The sequence below is a fragment of the Dendronephthya gigantea genome, unplaced genomic scaffold (assembly GCF_004324835.1).
Source record: "Dendronephthya gigantea isolate DGI-Jeju-01 unplaced genomic scaffold, DenGig_1.0 000010F, whole genome shotgun sequence".
NCBI lineage: Eukaryota > Metazoa > Cnidaria > Anthozoa > Malacalcyonacea > Nephtheidae > Dendronephthya > Dendronephthya gigantea.
The window spans coordinates 992,155-1,013,178 of NW_021163020.1; the positions used below are offsets into that span (position 1 = coordinate 992,155).

The 21,024-nt window shown below is 37.8% G+C and overlaps 3 protein-coding genes across 3 annotated transcripts; 1 reads left to right on the top strand and 2 right to left on the bottom strand.

The window, feature by feature from the left end:
• Positions 1–180: 180 nt before the first annotated feature.
• Positions 181–2,339, top strand: LOC114518113 (OTU domain-containing protein 3-like). The gene is made up of 7 exons (XM_028538039.1): positions 181–518; positions 687–835; positions 920–1,176; positions 1,282–1,434; positions 1,540–1,639; positions 1,732–1,931; positions 2,063–2,339. Exons 1-7 carry the CDS (start codon positions 319–321, stop codon positions 2,234–2,236), a joined length of 1,233 nt encoding a protein of 410 aa, XP_028393840.1. The 5' UTR covers positions 181–318; the 3' UTR covers positions 2,237–2,339.
• LOC114517933 (cell wall protein PRY3-like) lies at positions 2,290–11,122 on the bottom strand. The gene is made up of 18 exons (XM_028537786.1): positions 10,394–11,122; positions 10,132–10,200; positions 9,340–9,450; positions 9,180–9,236; positions 8,876–9,083; positions 6,522–8,713; positions 6,288–6,413; positions 5,652–5,810; positions 5,161–5,260; positions 4,898–5,069; positions 4,584–4,753; positions 4,380–4,464; positions 3,638–4,302; positions 3,385–3,469; positions 3,149–3,286; positions 2,907–3,032; positions 2,724–2,825; positions 2,290–2,542 (listed from the first exon to the last, which is right to left on the bottom strand). The coding sequence occupies exons 6-18, from the start codon at positions 6,590–6,592 to the stop codon at positions 2,448–2,450; spliced, it is 2,094 nt and encodes a 697-aa protein (XP_028393587.1). The 5' UTR covers positions 6,593–8,713; positions 8,876–9,083; positions 9,180–9,236; positions 9,340–9,450; positions 10,132–10,200; positions 10,394–11,122; the 3' UTR covers positions 2,290–2,447.
• A 3-nt stretch (positions 11,123–11,125) lies between these two features.
• LOC114517934 lies at positions 11,126–12,851 on the bottom strand. Its single transcript, XM_028537787.1, has 4 exons — positions 12,605–12,851; positions 12,237–12,390; positions 12,054–12,153; positions 11,126–11,629 (listed from the first exon to the last, which is right to left on the bottom strand). The coding sequence occupies exons 1-4, from the start codon at positions 12,849–12,851 to the stop codon at positions 11,126–11,128; spliced, it is 1,005 nt and encodes a 334-aa protein (XP_028393588.1).
• Positions 12,852–21,024: the final 8,173 nt, after the last annotated feature.

The window sequence follows — 21,024 nt, forward strand, 5'->3', positions numbered from 1 at the left end:
CCTCGTGTTCAGCGTTGTGTTCAGCGGGCTCAACTGCGAAAACATCGAAAAAAGTCGAAATTATTTGCTGAATAAGCAAAAATACAATACACCATTGCATCTCGGGATGCATTTCGTTGAATCGCGGGCTCAATGCAAAAACAGTCGAAAATTAAATGCTGACTAAGCAAAAAAGTTTTAAATATGGCGTCGTCAACAACAAAGAGTTGGGTTTTGAATATTCTCAATATAAACCAAGAAAAACTAGAAATACCTTCAGTTCTTGGCCGTGTATTTAGAAATTTATATTAAATTTATACTCAGGCAGTAATTTTGGGTATGACTAAGGGTAACAAGGGGAAAAATCGAGGAAACACGAAGGACCAAATTGAAAGAAAGCGAGATGAACGAGCGAGGAGAAATGCATTGAGAAAAGAGAGGGAAGCAAAAGAATACCTCGAAAATGATGAGAACTTTGTTTCGTTTTCTAACCAGCTACAAGCTTTGGGGTATAAGATTAAGGATATCAAAGGAGATGGGTTAGATTCTTTATGCCTAAATTATAAAACATTTGCCATATATAAAGAAAGATATATTATAACTACAACCAAATATTTTCGGTTTGTTATAAGTTTACCATATGAGTAACGCGATTAGGTATCGAAGTGAATACGCGTGAAACTTTTACATTATTTCATTTTTACCAGTAACTGCCTGTTTCGAGCTCTTGCAGACCAATTGGATGGCACGGACGATGGCCATTTAAGATATCGAAGAATCATTGCAAAATATCTCGCAGATCATAGAGAAGAGTATGAACCTTTTGTAGAAGACAACAAAACATTTGATGAGCATGGTACACAAAATGAATTCAGTCAATTTCTTCTCTCTATCCTGATGGAAGCTCGAGTATTTTTATCCCTGCGTAATTTCGTTTTAGTTCGAGAACTCAACAAGGCAGGAACATTTGGTGGGAATGATTCGATCGTCGCGTTTTCACGATGTTACGGTCTTAATATTGTTATTCATCAACTCAATGAGCGATGTTGGGTCATTCACGGTGAAGAATATAAGAAACCAGGAGATCCTTTCAGAGAATTGCACATCTCGTATCATAATGGTGATCATTATTCGTCAGTTCGTAGAATTTCCGATCCCGATGACGGTCCTGCATGGCTGTTTAATAACCAGCATAAGGTGTTAATTTAGATGTATTAAATTTCTAAGATTAATTCTTATAAAACGTATACAGAAAAACCAAGAATGCGTCAGCGTCCAGTGATCCGCTCATTTTCCATCCAGGTCACAAAAGAGGCTGTTGGGTCAGTTGGTGATAAGGCAAAACGTCCCAATAAACAGAAAACAAAGAATGTCAATACGGCCGTTTACGACGAGGCTACGGCTGTAGACGGAACAAGCGACATTGCTATCATACAAGCAGCTACAGGTTGCCAGGTGATAGTTAGAACTACGTCATACCTCAATTAGAACCGGTAATGTAGTCCTGATTAATATTAGAACAGTAAAAATCAAAATAACATTGAGTTCTGGTTATTTAAGGATTTAGAATTGATTCAACAGACATTACTAGAGAGTGACAGTGATCTGGACAGTACAATAAGTTATATTTTACAACTACAGTCGCTTAACACTGTAGAAGGTAGGTTTATGTCACTGAGGTATAATTTCCCAAAATTAACTATGGAAATACCAAAAAATCTGGTGAACTTATCAACAGAAATTTCGTTTCAGTACCGACAGAGGGCCTCGCTGCGGCGTCTAATTTTGAAAATGATGTTGAAAACCAAGAAACCAATGAACAGAATACATCAGTTCTGAACAAGGAAAAAATGGAAGCGATTGAAAGTCCTCCAGGCACGATCAACGTCGCTGATCAAGAACTCTTGGAAAAAATGGCCAAAGGTGGAGCCATACCCAAGACGAAACAAGCGGTAAACTTTTTTTCATTTCTGACAGAGGAGAGAAAATGTCCAGCACCACGATGGCTGAGTTTAGAAAAACAAAACAAAACGAGCATTGAAAGCATCAAATTAGTAGCTAACTAGTGTTGGTATTTCTTTAGACATCCAACAGCCGCAAACGAAAACATCTTGCGAAACAGGAAAAAAAAGCAAGAAGAATGGAAGAAAAACGGCAAGAAATTAAAAATAAAAAAAGCGAACAAAAAACCCAAAATATAGTTAGTGACAATACCACCGTGACTGATTTTTTAGATCTACAAGCACTCGCTATATGACACAACATATTCGTGAAGGTCTTATATTTTCACGTAGGGATATACATTCATGAGATGAATTAAATTTACTGTACAAATTGATAAATATCATCATTAAAGTGTTTCCACGAAATTTTGTGCTTCGTGTTGTTCACTTGACTGGCCAATTGATATTTCTTCTACCACAACAGCTTACACAACTCTCTTTCTATCTTATCTTCTTATTTTCCATCTAACTTGCTGGAGTATAACTAAAAGTGATGTCAGCTTGACTCGTACCGAGAGCGTAAATAATGATTTGACTGTCGCCATAAGGCTGAACTGGACCTAAAAAATTCCATTGAAATTAGTTTTTTGTACCAAGATGGGTATTCATATATATATATATATAAACATTCAGATGGGTATTCAAGGCTGATAAGTCTACGAAATCTTTAATTCACACCGTGCCCCTTTGACGAAATTAGATTTTGAATTACTGGTTGAATAACTCATCATGAATGGTTACCTGGTATGGTGATGTCATAATTACTGTGATACGTAACAGCAACGCCCTTGACATTTGTTGAAAACGAATAACCACAAGAGGTGCTTGAGCGGAAACCAACCACTAGAAATTGTGTAATTAAAGTTAAATGATATTCGAACGAAGGTGGAATTATTGATCATCACATAATTTATTGATGCGTACCTGCATGTGTACTGAGGCTGTTGTGGGTAATTTGTACGTTACTCGCGCCATTTGGTATGGCAACGACAATATCTTTCTTGTATGAACCTGTAGGCACTACTTTATATGTACCCTGAATTACGGTGCCTGAGAAAAAAACAGAATTCTTTCAAAATTTATAACAAGACCAATCTGAAATAGTTTGTTGTATTATTCCTATGAAGAAGGAGATACATTTAATTTGTCCCTGTTTGGTCCCTTACCAGGTTGAAAGCTCATTGCCACACAAACATTATCAACACATGCACCAGTGCCTTTGTTACAGTGTGTTCCGTCATCCACTGATCCACGATAATAGTAATAAAAGGAAAACGGACTTCGACAGAATAAGTTACATTCATCTGGAAGGAAATGAAATATTAATATGCGTCATTGCTACTCTCTATTTACTGCTGCTGCAATTGTCAGTGAGAAAGTTTGAGCAAGAATGCAAACTTACGTGTGCCGCCAAAATTATGTGCATTAGGAAGATATCCTTTTGCATTGCACTGATCGTTTCTTTCTTGTGACACGGGATGGCACGGCTGTAACAAACAGTGATAATTGATTGTCAGAGATCATATCATAATATGTGATGTATACATAAACGCCATTATTTTTCACATGTATTCCTTAGAGACCAAAGAAAGAAGACTGTTTTGGGCTGTTTGAAATTTACCAAAGAAACAGGGTATAAGCTTATTTAGCCATACCTGAGGGTTACACCAGGTTGTAACAACTTCTCTGCTCGGGCCTTCGCATCCACCAGGCAGTGTGCACGTTCTTGTTCTAAAGCTGATACCACCACCACATGATTTAGAACACGGACCTGGCTTTGACCATGCTGAATAGCCACCATTTCCCGGTGAAATAGTCATAGGTGGGTTGGTGGTAGTAGGTGGGTTGGTAGTGGTAGTGGTGGTAGGTGGATTGGTAGTGGTAGGTGGGTTGGTGGTGGTAGGTGGGTTAGTGGTGGTAGGTGGGTTGGTTGTGGTAGGTGGGTTGGTGGTGGTAGTTGGTGGGTTGGTGGTGGTGGTAGGTGGGTTGGTGGTGGTGGGTGGGTTAGTGGTGGTAGGTGGGTTAGTGGTGGTAGGTGGGTTGGTGGTGGTAGGTGGGTTGGTGGTAGTAAGTGGGTTAGTGGTGGTAGGTGGGTTAGTGGTGGTAGGTGGGTTAGTGGTGGTGGTAGGTGGGTTAGTGGTGGTAGGTGGATTGGTGGTGGTAGGTGGACTAGTGGTAGAAGGCGGGTATTGAAGTTGAACGCATGCTCCATTCACACATGCTCCAGCCCCATTATTACAGAGTGTCCCATCATCCACTTGTCCTCTATGAATGTAGGTATTGACTTCGAGCGACTGACGGCAGTGCAAATTACATTCATCTACGAAAAATTCATTTAATTAGTCAATATTTGTTCCCATATATAGCGACTTCTTGCAAACTGTCCATAGAACTTACTTGATCCTCCAAAGTTAAGTGCTTGTGCTATATAACCTCGTGCTCCACACTGCTCATTACGTTCGTTTACTGCTGTATCGCATGCCTTAAATCAAAGAAACAAGATCTATCAGATCATCCTTACCACAATCATCATATTACCAGCATCACCATCATCATTATCACTACTAATATCAACAGTCTTATGAATATTCCCAGGCTTACCTGAGTGTTGCACCAGTACGGATGCACCCTCTTGGTTTCCCCAGAGCAATCCCGGCCGTTGAATGAAGGTTTAGGATTGGTGCATGATCTTGTTTGAAATCGTACCCCTTTGCCACACGTTTTACTACAAGGGCCTGGTTCTGACCATGCAGTGAATGCTCCATTTATTCCTAAAGAGTCATATAAAGTCATGTCTGTTTATCATCATCAAATGCATACGTAGAATGCTCAATGTCTTCCACTCAATTCCCGCTTCAATTCTATTTCGCTTTTAAATGAAGATCTTTTATATCATAGAACATATTTGAACTAACCGTTACAATTGTCTTGGAATGTGTCTAATAGATAAGAAGCTTTCGGTACTTTCTCATCATACTGTCCAATGAAGTTACCAGCAGGAGAGTAACGACCGACAACGTAGACTTTGGTCCGGTCAGAACTGCGAGCATATCCTATACCAAGCTTCACGGAGGTCGTCCACACAATCTACAATTTGTCACAAGGAAAAATTCAACTTGGAAATTCAGAGGACTTGGATCTGAATTACTGCGAACTTATTTTCCCAGATAAAACTCACCTGAGTAAAATGGCCGACCATTTTTCCCTCTCGACCAGGCCTCGTTGTGGCGCGTCCACTGGGCCATGTACAGTAGTTATAATCAAAGACTTCTCCATACCTGATAGAAAAATATAGCTAACAATATAAAGACTGCTTCTTAGCGTTCGTTAAGCTCTAAATACACCATGTTTTATTCTACTCGACCATCGTTAGAGAGTTTAAAACCCTACGAGAGATATTTGGGCAATTCCTTAATATGCTTATGTTTATATAGGCTTTCGTCTTTCCCATTCCATGGATTCTAAGGACACGTCGTGATCGAACATGCGACGACAGAGTGATCCATTAATGTATGTAGCCTTCTCATCGCTATCGCACGAGAGCTTCATTACGGAGAAGGTGCAATATTATAAATGTGTACAAGTAGCCATTAACGAGAAAAAAAACATGTGGAACAATGAGTTGTTTGTCGTTCTTAGTTTCTGACCTCTTTGATCTCTCTTACTCACCAACTTAATGTTGCGTTGGTCTCCACTCCAGTGTGCCCGCCAGCGTATGCCAAATTCTCCCCTGCGCCGCCAGGGTTACAAGATGCCCCACGGCCACAATGTTGAAACAAATTATTCGCTGCCAGATACTCAGCGTAGCTTTGAGCCTCTTGGGTTAACCTAGAGCAATATATCAGAATTTGTTGTCATTAATACAACTGCAGGGCAGGCAAGTATGTATGTGTATAGCTGTACTTATCATGCATGACTTTCCCACGCTACTTTTATTGTAAATCTAGTGTTTTAAGCCTCGCGACAGAAACTGAAGAGGCTGCTTTTTACTTGAACGATTTACATACGTGCATGTAGGCACGAGATGCATGGTTCAAATCATTCTATAAGTTTGTATATTATCACAAAATACCTCACCAAATGCACACTGAATAACACGGAAACTAAACTTAATCATATATCTCTTAGAGTTATATTCATGCAATTAGTAGATTTTCAACGCTTTAAACTTTTCCGTACGTGCACTTATATAAAGAACGCCTATAAGTGGAAAGCATGCATCATTAAGGAGACACTTTATTCATGTCTGGAAGGATAATATCGACTGATGTAGAATTTAGGTCGGTGAACCTTAGGTTTACTTACGTGTCATCCTTAGTCATAAGAGTAACACCATGTAACTGTCTGTAGTGATTGTGTAAATTCAGTTGATTTTGACGAAACGCTTCCAAATTGAAACCGGGATTGAGATTTGCTGCCCTTTTCACCAATCTAAAATAAAAAAGAAATAACGATTCATTTTCCTGCGATAAACTTAGGCTGATCTGGATGTTATATTGACTGCATATATAGAAAACATGGTTTGTAGAAAATATATACCTTTTGGGCCGTGGTAGCCCGCTAACAAGGAAGCAATGGATAAGAAGGAAAGTAATCGCTGCACTTTTCATGACTTCTTCACAAAAAAAGCCAAATTACACCGACTGAAACTGTGAGATACTTCAAAGTATAGTTGAGGAGGATCTCGTTGCGGTTAACTTTCGACAGCGACGAAATGAGCTGAACTGTTGAAATTTTGAAGAAAACGTCGCCTTTTTATGGTCCCCTCTTCGAGTGGTATCGTCACGCCTACGCTGGCACATTAGATAAAGTATGACCTTTTATGGTTCTTAACGGTGTAACCACAAGTTAATAAATATAAAGTGCATTGAATCAGCTCATGGAAGAAAAGTGTTGAAGTTCCGTTTGCCGAGATTTCAAAAAATCAGGCGGCTTAGCTCCTTGGAGAACGTTTCTTAGGGGGGTATTCGAACAAACAGGATCTTTGTAAAAAATGAATCATTCTAACTTTTTCCCATAATTATTATATCTAATGGTTCATGCAGTTAATAAGTTAAAATGAGTTTGCAGTGCTTTGGTCCTGATACGGGGAAAGGCGGTTTGTATCCAAAAATGGTGCTGTGCATGCATGGAAAATAATCCTGATTTGGGCGATTATAACTTCTAAACCGATGTCATTGAAGGTTAGATATAATTATATAGCCGACGCACTATTAACCGGAAAAATATTTCACCCACAATATTTAGAAATTCATCATTTATCAATATATAGATGTCAACAGTAAAATCTCTATTCATCTTACGCTGTTTATAACAGAAAAGGAATCCTTTTTTCTGTCGCCTCAACAAGCATGAATGCGAAACTGATGTCAAACAACAAATTTACTAACATGATGGAGTCAGGAAACCATTCCGGGTCTCTTTAATGTCATTTTGCAGATTAATTGTTCCTGCCAAATATGGCGGGCGAAATTGCGTGTCAAGACGTGTTTGTTTTTCGGTAACTCTTGGTGAGATTTTCACCATTGAATCAAAAACAAAATTAAAAAATTTCAAAAAAGTAGGCCAATATCGTACCTATTCCCAGGACATTTGACGTCAACTCCATAAACAGGACACATTTGAGACACTCTATAAATTGACTTCATTTAGGATAATTATTCAAAGAATCTTTGAACTTACTAGAAAATATCCTGGGATGTCGAAGTCGGTGTTTTAAATCAAACGCACCGCGCAATTGAATTCTCAAGAGTCACTTGGAGTATTTTACTTCACCTACGCGAATGCAATACATGGGAAAACAAGATCGCAATATAAACTTAGCGAAACTATTGCATGGGTGTAACTAAATTCTTGCTCACACAATACCCAATAAACTGCAGGTCTTTACGATTAGAATTTGTTAGGAAACTTCAAAATATGTTAGGGTAACGCGCGCCGTAACGAATCTTCTCGCTTATGAAATGACCTATAAACTTTGGTTGGGGTCGATTGTAAAAAAAGGAGGTGTTAAGTACAATTAGCGATAGAATAGGACAATTAGAATAGTATTATTACGATTTAATTACTTAAAATGGAGTTAAGACTTCTAAACAACCTGCCCCAGTATTGATAAGAAATCTTGCTGTGGGAAATTGTTTAATTTACTGATCTAGTGCATGTTTGTTTTCGTCGCTCGCATAAAATTAGGTGTCGCGCGGCTAAGATAAATATATTTAAACACTCGACGCCAGGACAAATTTTGCTGCGAGTTTCTAATTTAGAGTAACTAACCATATCATGATTAGATTGATAAATACTAACTACAATATTTCTTATATTCTAATAGTCTCATTCATTTATATAAATAACTTAAATTTATCATTGTAATTCCTACATCTGTATAATATTATTTGTCTACACCTCGGTATCACCACTATGACTGTCGCTGACCATATGACGGGAAAACCGCATGTCCATTCGAGATGACGTCAGAGAACTGAATGACCTGGACATTCCGAAACATGACGCGCCCGAAGTCAATGGACTTCCGATTCGGGTCGTCGCACCCTTCTCGGGCGTCGTCGGAAAACTCCGAACTCCGCGAGGCGAAGGTGTAAAGTTGCTATCAAAGGATGACGAGGCGTGTAGCAAGTTTGGTTTGGAAATTTGTGGGACTGATTGTCCAATGTTTTGAGCGAAAGGATAAACCACAGTTTTGCTTTTTGCATTTGATTTTTTTTCATCCTGATCTAAGGGAAATATTCAAGTGTTTTATTTATAATATAAGGCATAATTATACCTTTCATGCCTATTGGAAGTTTTGAAAAATGTGGTGAAATTTTCATGTGGTGTCAGTGAAATGCATGTCCACAGTCCTAAAGAAAAGATGAATAAAATAAATGAATGCTTACTTTCTGAAACGGCTCGTTCTCGATTTTGAAGTTTGAAAGGTAAAGTTGGTGAATCCCGCGCATTTGGAAGTGACGAAACAAGCAAAACATTTTCAGGTAAACTGCCTTCTTCATTTTCATTCTCATCGTCGTAATCCTGTGCTTGATTTTCCGAGCTGCAGATTTTCAAGTCGCTTTCTTCCGCGTGAGATGAGGGCAATCTTAACAACTGCATGAAGAAGGAGAGAGAGAGAGGAAGTTCTTTACAGGATGAATATATACGCGTTATTGCATTTAAGGGGAAAAAATTGGTAAAATCGGTTACCTCGACGGCTTGGGAGATCGCTGTCATCCAGCGATGTCGTCGTAAAGATGATTCGCACTAGAATGGAATAAATACGACACATTGTGTAGATTTGTTTTCCGACAGGGGTTATCATAACACTGGAGTGGATTGATAAAAAATATTAGCCTGAACCACAAACCTTAAGCAAATGTCGGCCATGTGCGGCGAAAAGCATAAATGGAAAACTGTAATTCTTGCGTTGTGAAACAACACATTTAGTTTTGCCTCCAATTTCGACACTTCCTATTAACTAAACAAAAAACACAGCATAACGAACCACAACAGATAAAGAGAGAGAGCTCCTCGATAATCGAGGCTCGATTATGATATTTGCTGAGAGGCTTGCTTCCTTAATAAAAGTACTTTTTAAAGATGAATACAACTTATACAAGAACCCATAGCTTCAAATTTAAAGTTTAAAGAAATTGAATATTTAAAGTCGGACAGAAATTGAGTATTTAAAGTCGGACTGGGATTGAAGGAGTTCTGTTAACATTTTCATGAGATGGAACTTTTTATCCCGGTCTTCTGTGAAAATTGTCTTGTTCTACTTCGGCTCAAGACCTGATACTGAAAACTCCCACATGTCTTATGCTGCCGGGACACGAGTAACTCGACAGTTATAATCTTTCGTCAACATAATTATTGCAATACTAGTCTTTGATATTGTGTACAAACACCTGAAACACAAGACACGTGTCTCGTACTTTAAGAAAGACACAGACGGCTTTCAAAATATATCTGTCATATTTTTACTAAGATCCCCGATATCATCTCCCCTATTCATTGATCATTATTAATCCTGATACACAGCAGGTCACAACACAGCATACATCTGCATGCAATACTTTAATGAATTTATTCTGCACAAATAGCAATGCACGAATTTACACTATAAAGACCATTGTATACGATGAAATTACAAACAAACCTTTTCTCTATCCTTTTCCTCATAAAATTTTAAATACCTTCCGTCGAGAACAACCCAGTAGGAAGTCCACTATAACCAATTTTTAAAATCACAGTAAATTATGTGCTCAAAGAGATCCAAGGCCAAGTCAAGCTAGCCAAGCACGAATGTGTCTGTATACTTGGTCTTGAGAGACTCATAAATTAGCTCATACGCAAATGATCTGAGCTTGCGTCTCGTACATTTGATTCTTGCTATATACTCTTAGCAGCAAATCACTCACCTTTCCTTTCGATTCCTTCTTAAACAAGTTGTCAGTATAACAGCCCCGTTTGAAATTCGTTTCTCCAGACATGATATGCCTTTCGTTCTCAGAAACCGCAAGGTCACATTGTCAACAAACGCTAACCGAGGGTTGTGCCAAGATATACAAGTGATTTAAGTCTCAGCCACAACTAGCAAGCTAGACAAACAATGTATTAAACATATGTATATAAACAAAACCCTGTTACCAAGACAGCGTCAGTATTGATTATAATAAAGTAGATTGTGTTAAAGATGTTGAATTAAAAAAAGCGAACACGAGCATTCGAACGGCCTGAATGCGTCACGCAAGTTCAATATACAGTAAGCTCACGGCTTTACTATCAGCTGATGTAATATGATGAGATCATTTTCGTGTTGCAAGCGATTAGTCGAAGACTCTAAGGTCCTTAGTACTTCGTTTTTAGTTTACATGAGCGTCATTAATCGTTTTATTATCTATTGTTTCAAACAAAAGAAGATAAGATTTGCTAAAAAGATTTGAATGCATGATGTGTTGTCCTTCGAAAACAACAACGATTATCATTCTTTCTTTATCACGGCCTGGATTTTTCCACTGTCCTCAAGTAAGACTTGGGGGATTACAAGGTTCACAGAGGTATCTGTGGCGATATTGAGGTACCAGCAAGGACTTCAGCTATCTTTTAATTACGCTGTTTGCGGTGGACGATCTTCTCAGAAAGATTAGGATCTAAAATACTGGACTTCTCTTTATTCCGTTTTCTTCGCTCTCTATAGCTAACTGGACGTCCTCGTCCTCGGTACCAGACTCCGGCTTACTATACTCTGTCCTGTAAGCAACTTGTGAATGTTCTGGATTCAACTTTCTAACACGGGCCCGCTCATTTTTAAACCAATTGTTCACATGACGAATATCTACTTTCTCTCGTCCATGAGTGGCACGAAACTCATTCTTGTTCAACTCATCAGCAAGTTCAGACATTTTTTGTGTTGATGGGTGAGACTGGGCTTCAAACGAGGCTCTCAGAATGGGCAACTCTTTCTTAGGGCTAAAAACAATCTTCTTGCTTCGTTGTACCAGGCAGGAACCATGTCTTGATGGAATTTCATCATCTTCACCCATATCTTTTGTGTTTGAGTGCATCAAGGCATCATGCCATATGCCAAAAAGACGGATTTTTTCAGCTGTCACTTTACAGTAATATTGGTCTCTGGATATTTGGGACAGCATGCCCTGTGTAAGATGAAGCAAAACTAATTTGCTGACAGAGAAAAGTGAATAACAGACTACACGCGTAAAAACGCTCAGGTTGATGTAAGTTGATATAAACAGGATGGAGCAATATTGTGCTGCCCACATTGTTCAGAGTTGTTATCAATATTGAACAATATTGTTACACCTGATTCAGTTTCAACAATATTGTTCAATGTTGATAACAACTCTGAACAATGTGGGCAGCACAATATTGCTCCATCCTGTTTATATCAACTTGCATCAGCTTGAGCATTTTACGTGTGTAGCTGACAATAAGTCAGCTCAACAAAATGATCACCAGATCAGTTGATAAGCAATTAGTTAAATGGTTAGCACTACTTACTCTTATGAATGAACATCTACCAAACTGACCAGTAATGAAATGACTGGTCAAAATACTCACTTGTGAAAAAGGACAGTTCATTCGCTCAAGTTGGGTCTGACTATATTTTTGCAAGAGTTTTTTCACAACTTCACGTACACTATCATCTGTCCATATTTTGCTGAAAATGATTTTTGTAAGTTTAAAATTAATCACATCTTGTGAAACTGAGATTTATCAATGAAAATATAATATTTGTCTTACTCAGTGCAAAGGTGTAAATGCACAACCATGTTGCTGTCTTCAACATGCAACAGTGGACCAAAAACAGTTTCCAAACTCAGGTCAGACTCACTTTGCTTGTAAACAAAACTGGACAATGGTAGGGGCTTCCATGTTGGTCGCACTTGAATAAGAACTAGAATAAAAATATATATAAAAGAAATTATTTGAAACAATCAACAAGATGAAAACAACACAGATCTTTGTAGTCAGGGGTATTGATGCTTCAGGTTTAGGTGATAGCTAATAAGCTAGAGTCTGGTGTGTAGGGCTTGAATGGACACAATACAATACCCCAACAATCATGGAACCCCTCTCACATTTTATAATAAACGCAATTTTCTGCCTACCTTTGACGTTGCTAGCCTTAAGTATATCTTGGCCTTCGACTCTACCCTGTTCGTAAAGCTGTTGTAAACATTTGGAGGCAAGAGATGACAAGTTACTTGATGAATCGATGTGAACAAAGCATTCATCCTCCGCGGATTTGTCCCCAGATTTTCCTTCAATTTCCTCACCATTCCCTGGCGATCCTGATCGATGAAGTTCGACTTTAAATCGAACTTTATGCTTTTCACTTTCAGATAGCCTTTCCATCGTCCTTATTTAACGTTTTTATTTTATAAGAAGTGTTAAAAGCTTACATTTTCTTCGAGAGTTTTATATTTTTAATGATAATTATTATCTGGAATAAATTATCCCTAAGTTTCGCCCGGTTTCGACCAATCGGATTAACCCAGTGAACTCTATATATAGAGTTCACTGGATTAACCACGCTCAAGAGATTACACAATAGTTGTCGAATCTCGAGTATTGAATTGCAACAACTGAGTCAGCACTTTTTCTTTAAAGGGGATCCCGGCCAGGCCAGGAAGGGACCCTAGTAAATGAAATAAAAAAGAAAGAAAATAGAAAAATACAACAGAATCAACGAAGATAAAAAATAAAAACTTGTGAAATAAATACATACAATTTAGGCCCAAATTGTACCGGCGAATCAAGCGGCAATACTAAACACAAAATTAACAAAACATTTTAGCAAACTAAGCCGTTCAGTCATTTATATTGAGTTTCCTTTTCAGAATGACGATTATTTTGACGTTAAAAACCAACAAGGATTGTTTCAAAACACTAAAAGAATATCAAAACACTAAAATTTCTCGCTAAAAACACTTAAAAAACGTTTAGGCGTTTAAATCTTGACATTTCCAATCGTGTGCCTTATTAGTCCTTTTTTGTGCATATACTTGTTAGGGACCGCCCCCCCGAGACCAGGAAAGGCTTAAATACGTTAAATTTATCGTCGCTCTCAGGGCCACTGTAGCTAGCCACTGTAGCTGATTCGTCTATGACGCTAGGCTTGTGGCGATGCATACTCTGTTTCTCACTGAGACGTAACGGTTAGGTGCACATACATCATGGTCTGGGGGCCGTAGTGCATCTCCCCCTTAGACGGCCGTTAAGATGTGAGTTATGGGGGGGAGTTCTTCCTATAGCAACTGTCCTTGCACCTTTCGTAGTTGTAACTATGCTGAATATTGCAGCCGGTTGTATAACCAGGTTAGATTGTGGCATAGGCTGGATGATCTCTTTTGGGTGTTTTTCCCAAAATTTTTTTTTTGGCATGCTTTCCAAATTTTTCTTTTACATACAAAAAAATACTGGTATTAAACATATATGGAACGGATATGGTTCGAAAAAAAAATTATATCGACTAAAAACCACCTTAATTAACCCCTGAATACTCTCCCCAGTCTCTGCATGGCTGAGTCTCTGAATTAAACAATAGTACAATAGCAGAAATCATTCATAAACATCAAACATCTTCATCAACCTTACAGCAGTAAAACAGCGACAAAGACATTCAGACAATCAACTCTGCGTTCTCATTAGTGCCTTCAGCCCGAGAGCTGTCAATCAAAAGTCTGGATAAATCCCCTGGCTTTCCCTGCGAGTTTTCAAATTCATATTTCAAAATATCTGACATTGAAAACAACTCAAGATTTTCTACTAATTGTGGACTTAGTTTATTCATTAATACTGATCCGTGAGAGTAGAACGAAGAGACTCCACCATTGTTGGGTATACCAGTGCAGTATGGTTATCCAGGTTATATCCCAATGGTAGACCATTATCTCAATGAATCACCCTGAATTCTTCTGTAGCTAAATTTTCATTCCACAACAAGAAACACGGCATGTTTATGGCCATTTGAAAAGCACAATCAATTGTTATCCCCAATTGATTACATATAAAATCCAACTTTGATTTAATTCAAATACATAACTTCGAGACGGAACTTGTAGCAAAAGCGGAAAAACCTACTGCGACCATTCTATTCCTCTCCACAGTGAATCAAACCACGCAGGTAATATACGCTGAATCCAGAGTTAGCCAAACTTAACATCACCACAGGCCAGCCACAGGGGGATGCTTTTCAACATCTCTACGCTTAATGAAGGCTCGTCAAGACAATTAACCAAGACCATTATACACTTATACAAACATTGTGGACACTTGATGTCTTGCTCAGCACACAAAGCATCACCGAAACCAGTTCTTTGTTTAAAGGCTGCACCTACTCCTTCAAAAAGGTTGGGACAATTACCACTAACAAATCACTAACACTAACAAATCAAAATTGGTTGTGGCTTTAACGGTTAAGTGCATGTCTGTCGCTTTACTTTCCCTTCAAATCCGAACCCCACCATGTCCGCCATATTGATTGCCGACTCGGTCTGTGATTGGGCGAACCACAGGAATTTGCATTAAACGCAACAGTCTAGATCTGCTGGCATTGCTGGCATGACAAAAGGCAGTGAAATACTTATAGTGTAGATCGTTAGATAAAGCAAGTCAAGAATCTTAGCTCCTATTTTTTACTTTTTCATTTGATTTCTTCAGTTACACGTTTATATTATCATGATATACGTATTTCTTATTGATATTTCCCCGCAGAAATGCATGCATTTAATAAATAAAGTTATGTGACGTCAATGCCAAACTATGATTGATGGCATATATATAATACATTACCTGAATTACGATTATTTAAAGTATAATCTTGCTTAGTTTTTCTACTGATATTTATATTACATGTTGCTTCCCGCTGATGTTTTCCTGGTGTTGGAACCTTGTGAGTGACTTCGCGTAGCCCACGAGGTTTGAGCCCCCCGGCACTTTTCCACTACACGTTTGTTTGTGACGAAAGCGAGGAAGATGAAGAACCCTGGAGGAAACATCATATGAACTCGTTCAATCATGCAACTGAACTGTATTATTTTATTACACTGAAGTGCTCTTTTATTAAATTTTTGTTTAGTACTGAGTAAAAATCATTCTGCGTTGATAATACTAGGTTACATTATGAGATTGATATACTCACAGGATAATGAGAGTCAGGAAAGCTCACTTACTGATCGGATTCAATCATTAATCTATATTTCTTTAGGGTTTCTTTACCCGTATTATAAATACCTTGCAGACTGTTAACGATCACGTAGATTAACCTCAGGGTAACCGAATACTCCATAAAGAACCCCAGTATCCATGTTAATCCCATCACGACGCTCATTTTCCAGTACATCTTGATGTTCTTGCTTGTTCCACGGGTGTTGTTTGTTGAACCATACTTCATGCTTTTCTTAAAAGAGAACGAAATAGAGTGTTAGACACGTCATTTTAAATTAATGGCAGTTTCGTCCCCTCAGGTGGCTATGCCTCGAAATCGAAATTGCCTTTGTTGTTTTCAATGACAGAAATTGATTGGCTTAGCTATATTAAGACTAGGTTCCAGTTTGCTCAGAGCAAAAGAGTAGAGCTCAGTGAATTGAAAAAGTATCACCTTCGATGAACCTGATTAACATACATTGCGCACACTTGTTATTCGAAACACCGTCCAGATGAAAGCAATGAAGTTCAAACAGAGACATATTCCTACTGGAATTTTGAAGAAGAGGGTGTGGGACAATGATTTTGTCATAATCCAGCAGGAATTCGAATCACCTACAAAAAAAAGTCTGTGCTATAGTTGTTTTTTTGCTGAGATAGTAATATTTTATTATTCTCTATACCATGTCTCCAATATACCAGCATGATTCCACCTCTGTCCAGAGATATCGCGATCAGTACAATAGCCAGCGGATTAATGATGGCGTAAAAGAAATAGTGGAGAAAGGTTGAGCTCTTTTTTCTAATCCGTTGATGATCTAAAAATGGTAATGTGTCTTCTCAACAAAAAAGTCTTGTCTATACAAAAATTCGTGGACATATGAAACTATTTGTTATCGTGGGTACCCACTTGGTTTCCCCCTCAGACACGTTATGGGGGACAACGGTAACTATGGGTGACATTGATGGCTGAAGGTGACACCGTTGACTGAGGGACAATGATTCAATGGCTAATTTTTTAAAGTCAATGACGATTAGGTTAATGCATCAGTGGAATGTGAAGAATAATAAGCGACTTGACAGCTTCACTTACTGTTTCGACCGAAGGTTTTCCAGACATCAAAACCCATGACGCTCATCCAAGCAAAGCATGATAAGATGGCGAAGTGAAGAATTACTGCAGTTATGCTGCATGCTACCGCGTCTTTAGTAAACTGGGGGCTCACTAACAGCACTGTTTGATAAATCAGTACAGAAGTGGATAAGCTAAGGATAATCTTGCCTGGTGTTGTTCGAAGCTCTTTAAACAATGAATATAGCGCCAGTAAGAATAATAATGTCACTGTGGAAACAGATAAACCAATTAAGTTAAAATAGAATTCCAATTCAGACGTTGTCTTAGGTTCTTTGATGCGATCTTCCTTGGGTTTTGAGATTTCGAAAAAAATAGCAATCGTAGGGTCCCCGGTGATATCGGGAGGATATTGTAAGTCTGTTGGTTTAATTCCAAAACACAGTGCGCAGTGAGGGTTTTTGTAGTAGGTTCCATTGTGATAGACGATTCGCATGTATGCCTGACATTTGAGGCTGAGTTTGGTATATTCAGGGACGGTCATGTTTATCATTGTGTCTGGAGTTTCGGGACAAGATTTCACAGGCGAACACACTGTGTGATTTTTTGTGATATTCAAAGGTGGTGCGAAGTACTGTGTGCATTTATCCCGTAAAAATGTTTTGTCCTCACAAAGACAGTTTTGATTTTCATTCGTTATACAACTGTCTATTATTTTTTGTATCTTCGTTTGGTTGTACCCTCCCATCTTGTGACAAATAAGCTGGAACCGCCAACTTTTTATATTTTTATGCTCAATCCCATAGCCCAAAGCACAAAACTTGTTCTTGTATGTATTTCCATCGGGTCCTTCGACAGGCATGTTGTCCGCTATGTTACTATGGTCTGATTTTGAGCACTTTTCTTCAAGCTCTTGCGAGCAATTGGGACAAGATGCGATCATCATATGACCTTTTATTCTTGGACCATTGGCGTGCCTGCCGTCGACCCATGCCAGATAATGGTTGTGGTGTTTATACAGGTCGCTGATGCACCGCCACTTCTCTCTTTCTGCCCAGCTGATAGTTTTATTGGGTTTACATCTATAAATATGGGGGGGGATAAATTATATGCTATAGAATATGAAATGATTGTTGCGGTAAGGATGATATCCACATATAAAAATGGATTATGAAATGTACTGCATCAAAAATGCATCAGAAAGAAAGGTTCAACATTCTCATTTAAGCTAAACTTCAGGGTGGTAAGAAGCAGAAGCCAGGAGGGGTCAGCCATGGTGGAGCCTAGTGAACTCCTCATCCCCTAAACCTCAACACCTGCGCCCCTGACATAACTCACATTTTCAAATAATCATAACTACAGTCTTGAGTTAGCATGCAGTTGACATCACAATGTGTGTAAAATGTGTGTGATCTTTCTTCACCGCATGTTTCATTGCAAGTTGACAGGTCTTCTATTAATCTGAACTTGTTTTTTCTACCACTCTGCGGCAAATTTGCCAAACTAATACTTATGACGAAACGACGAAAATCGTTGTATAATTCCAAATATTCATGGCTGCTTGCGTTCTCTAAAAAGAAATTAATTATTTTAGCTTGTTAATAATTTATATTTTTTACATTGCGATCACATTCATTCAGAAAAATGTTTCTTTGTTTTCAAAACAATAATTCTGAATATACACTTACCGGCATAGGGATTAAAAACAGCCGCCAAGGTGGCAGAAAGAAAGAATAAGATTATTGTCGCTTGCTTCATTATCTAATAAAAAGTGAGAATATCCATACTGACTATACATATAGTTGCACTGTTAATTACGGCTGCTTTTCAAGTTTTTTGCACGTACGCACATGCACGTAAAAGCTTAAAACGTTTTAAGTTGTTGTATAATCAATTTAATGCCAGAAAAACACAGCAAATCATAAACAGAATCCAAGTATATCGTTTAAATTATCTTAAACTTCTACGTGAGTATACATACGTATACGTACAAAAAACGTGACAGTGGAAAGCAGCCTTTGCATGGTCTGATGTTCGGTTAGTGGAATACTCGCGCGCAATAAGATTTTTCTATTTTTTGTTGACTCTAACCTTCTCGGCCAGAATCACCACGCGTATATATTATATAGCATTAGTCCAATCTTATATCACCTGGTGTTGACAATTTCTTTTCTTTAATAGCTGATAAAACCTACACTGAAATCTATACCAATAAATCAGATTTTATTTGCTATAAAAATTAAAAATAGCTCTAATGATCCATCTTTCCGACATTTGAGTGAAAAATTGTCGCTCCCCACATGTATGCAGAGCAGTAAGTATATTACGCATGCGTATATAAGCGCTAACATCACGCGTAACGTAAAATTAAGAGCTATTTTTATCAAAGAAAAAAATGGAACAAAAATTTCAAAGCCTCCACTGCTTGGTCGATTTCTATTTAGAAACGAGCTCAAACATTTCACGACCCACTGTAGGTTATTTTTAGAAGGTTAGCATATTTATATATATTCACAGTATACTTCATATATATATATATATATATATATATATATATATATATTAATATATATATATATATACAATACTATATACTATACATATATACATATATAAACTATACTTCATTTATTAAATTATGGAAATTCGGCTGTATCGTTGATTGATGTCATTAAGAAACCCCACAATTAATAAATTGACTCTTTCTATTGATCCGTTTTCAATTGAAAGCTATATTTAATTAAATTTCTGTATATTTCAGGTCGGCGTAAACATGTAGCTACACCGAACGTGACTTTGATGAGGCAACTGCAAACTCTGATGAGGCTAGCTAGGTTTTTTTCTGTTTCACCTGCCGAACTTAATCATATCCTGACGAAAAACTTTGAAATTTGCAAATATGATATATTATTAAGTCCCTATAGCTATTTATTGGAAGATATCATATTTTGTCGTCAACACTTCTTTTGTTGCATGCGGTAACTTCCATGAATTTACTTCATAGCTGAAATTTTGGCTTTATAACCTTCGAAATCATGCAGTTGTGTGCGATCTTGTTTTGAGATTCGCAATTTGCATGCTCATGGCCTAAAATGATTGTTTCATTAAAAATATATTTATTGAATTAATAAAATGATTCATAAGGCTAACGTGAGCACAAATATTAAATGAAGAAAAAAAGGAAACTGAAAACTTATTAAAAAATTAAGAAAACACGTAATAAGAACTAAGGAGTTATCTGACTATAATTTAACAATCACACAATGATTTTATTATGTTGGCATCAGTGATTCTGTGTTCTGAAACATGAACATGCGTAGGTATAGATAAATGCTCAAAAACAATAAACCATGAAACTAGACGACACTGACACTGTGTTTTTGCTCTCGTTACAAATTTACCATAAAAGTGCGAAATATGAATGATTAATTTTCAAAAGGATTGATGCATACCTGTTATGAATTGTATAGCTTTCGTTTGCTGTATGTTGTAGTATGTAAAGAGTTCGTTCACTGCCTAAGCATGAACGTATATGCTGTAATAAATCTCGTAAGCTTCTAATTTTTGTCTTTTACGTCGTTCAACTTTATATGCTTCCTATATGCGTGCCCTTTATGACGTCAGGCAATTCATCACTTCACGTCTTCAGGGTAAACTTGATTTAATATTATTTCACATGCAATCATTTTTATTATCTTGACAGAAATCTTACGCTGTTTGTGTTTCCCCGCGAGCATGGAAGCAAAAAGAGATTTTTATTGCAGTTTATTGTTGTTTTCATGCTGGAGATCAGATTTATCATCAAATTACTCCACCATGCAACTCAACAGCAAATTTTAATTACACTGTGCAACGATGGCCTATTAAGCCCGCCGCACACGAGAGCCATCTGCAAGACCTCGCGTGGCTGTTAGCTCAGTAAGTTACTCTCGTGTGCGGATGGTTTTCGGGCTGAGCTATAACTGCCTTGCGAGGTCGTTAGCTCAGCTGATAGCTCTCGTGTACCGTGGGCTTCACTGATATAATTATTATTTATGAGTCATTATGAAATTATGTTCATTTTAGATTTGATCATATTTGATCGACAGGTGATACAAAAACGATGTCATTGTCTTCGTTCGAAAGAGACTACGTATTAGAGAAGATTACTGGCTCCAAATATGTAAACTTACTTTTATTTCTTTTTAAAAAAGAATGGTCCCATTTTGTCTACGCATTTTTTTACGTCGTCTCGACGTGGGCAAAAACAAATGTTTAGCAGTAAAGAAACTGAATCTCAGTTCCAGTGCCCTCGTGAGCTTGTCTCAC

Bases quoted from the DNA above. Each gene is read 5' to 3' on its own strand.
- LOC114518113 (XM_028538039.1), top strand. From the start codon at position 319: ATGACTAAGGGTAACAAGGGGAAAAATCGAGGAAACACGAAGGACCAA. The intron at 1,435-1,539 runs GTGATAGTTAGA...TGGTTATTTAAG, and splicing joins AAGCAGCTACAGGTTGCCAG to GATTTAGAATTGATTCAACA. The intron at 1,640-1,731 runs GTAGGTTTATGT...ATTTCGTTTCAG, and splicing joins GTCGCTTAACACTGTAGAAG to TACCGACAGAGGGCCTCGCT.
- LOC114517934 (XM_028537787.1), bottom strand. From the start codon at position 12,851: ATGGAAAGGCTATCTGAAAGTGAAAAGCATAAAGTTCGATTTAAAGTC. The intron at 12,154-12,236 runs GTAAGACAAATA...AATCATTTTCAG, and splicing joins CATTTACACCTTTGCACTGA to CAAAATATGGACAGATGATA. The intron at 11,630-12,053 runs GTGAGTATTTTG...CATCTTACACAG, and splicing joins TGAACTGTCCTTTTTCACAA to GGCATGCTGTCCCAAATATC.
- LOC114517933 (XM_028537786.1), bottom strand. From the start codon at position 6,592: ATGAAAAGTGCAGCGATTACTTTCCTTCTTATCCATTGCTTCCTTGTT. The intron at 6,414-6,521 runs GTATATATTTTC...TTTTTATTTTAG, and splicing joins GGGCTACCACGGCCCAAAAG to ATTGGTGAAAAGGGCAGCAA. The intron at 4,303-4,379 runs GTAAGTTCTATG...AATTTTTCGTAG, and splicing joins ACTTAACTTTGGAGGATCAA to ATGAATGTAATTTGCACTGC.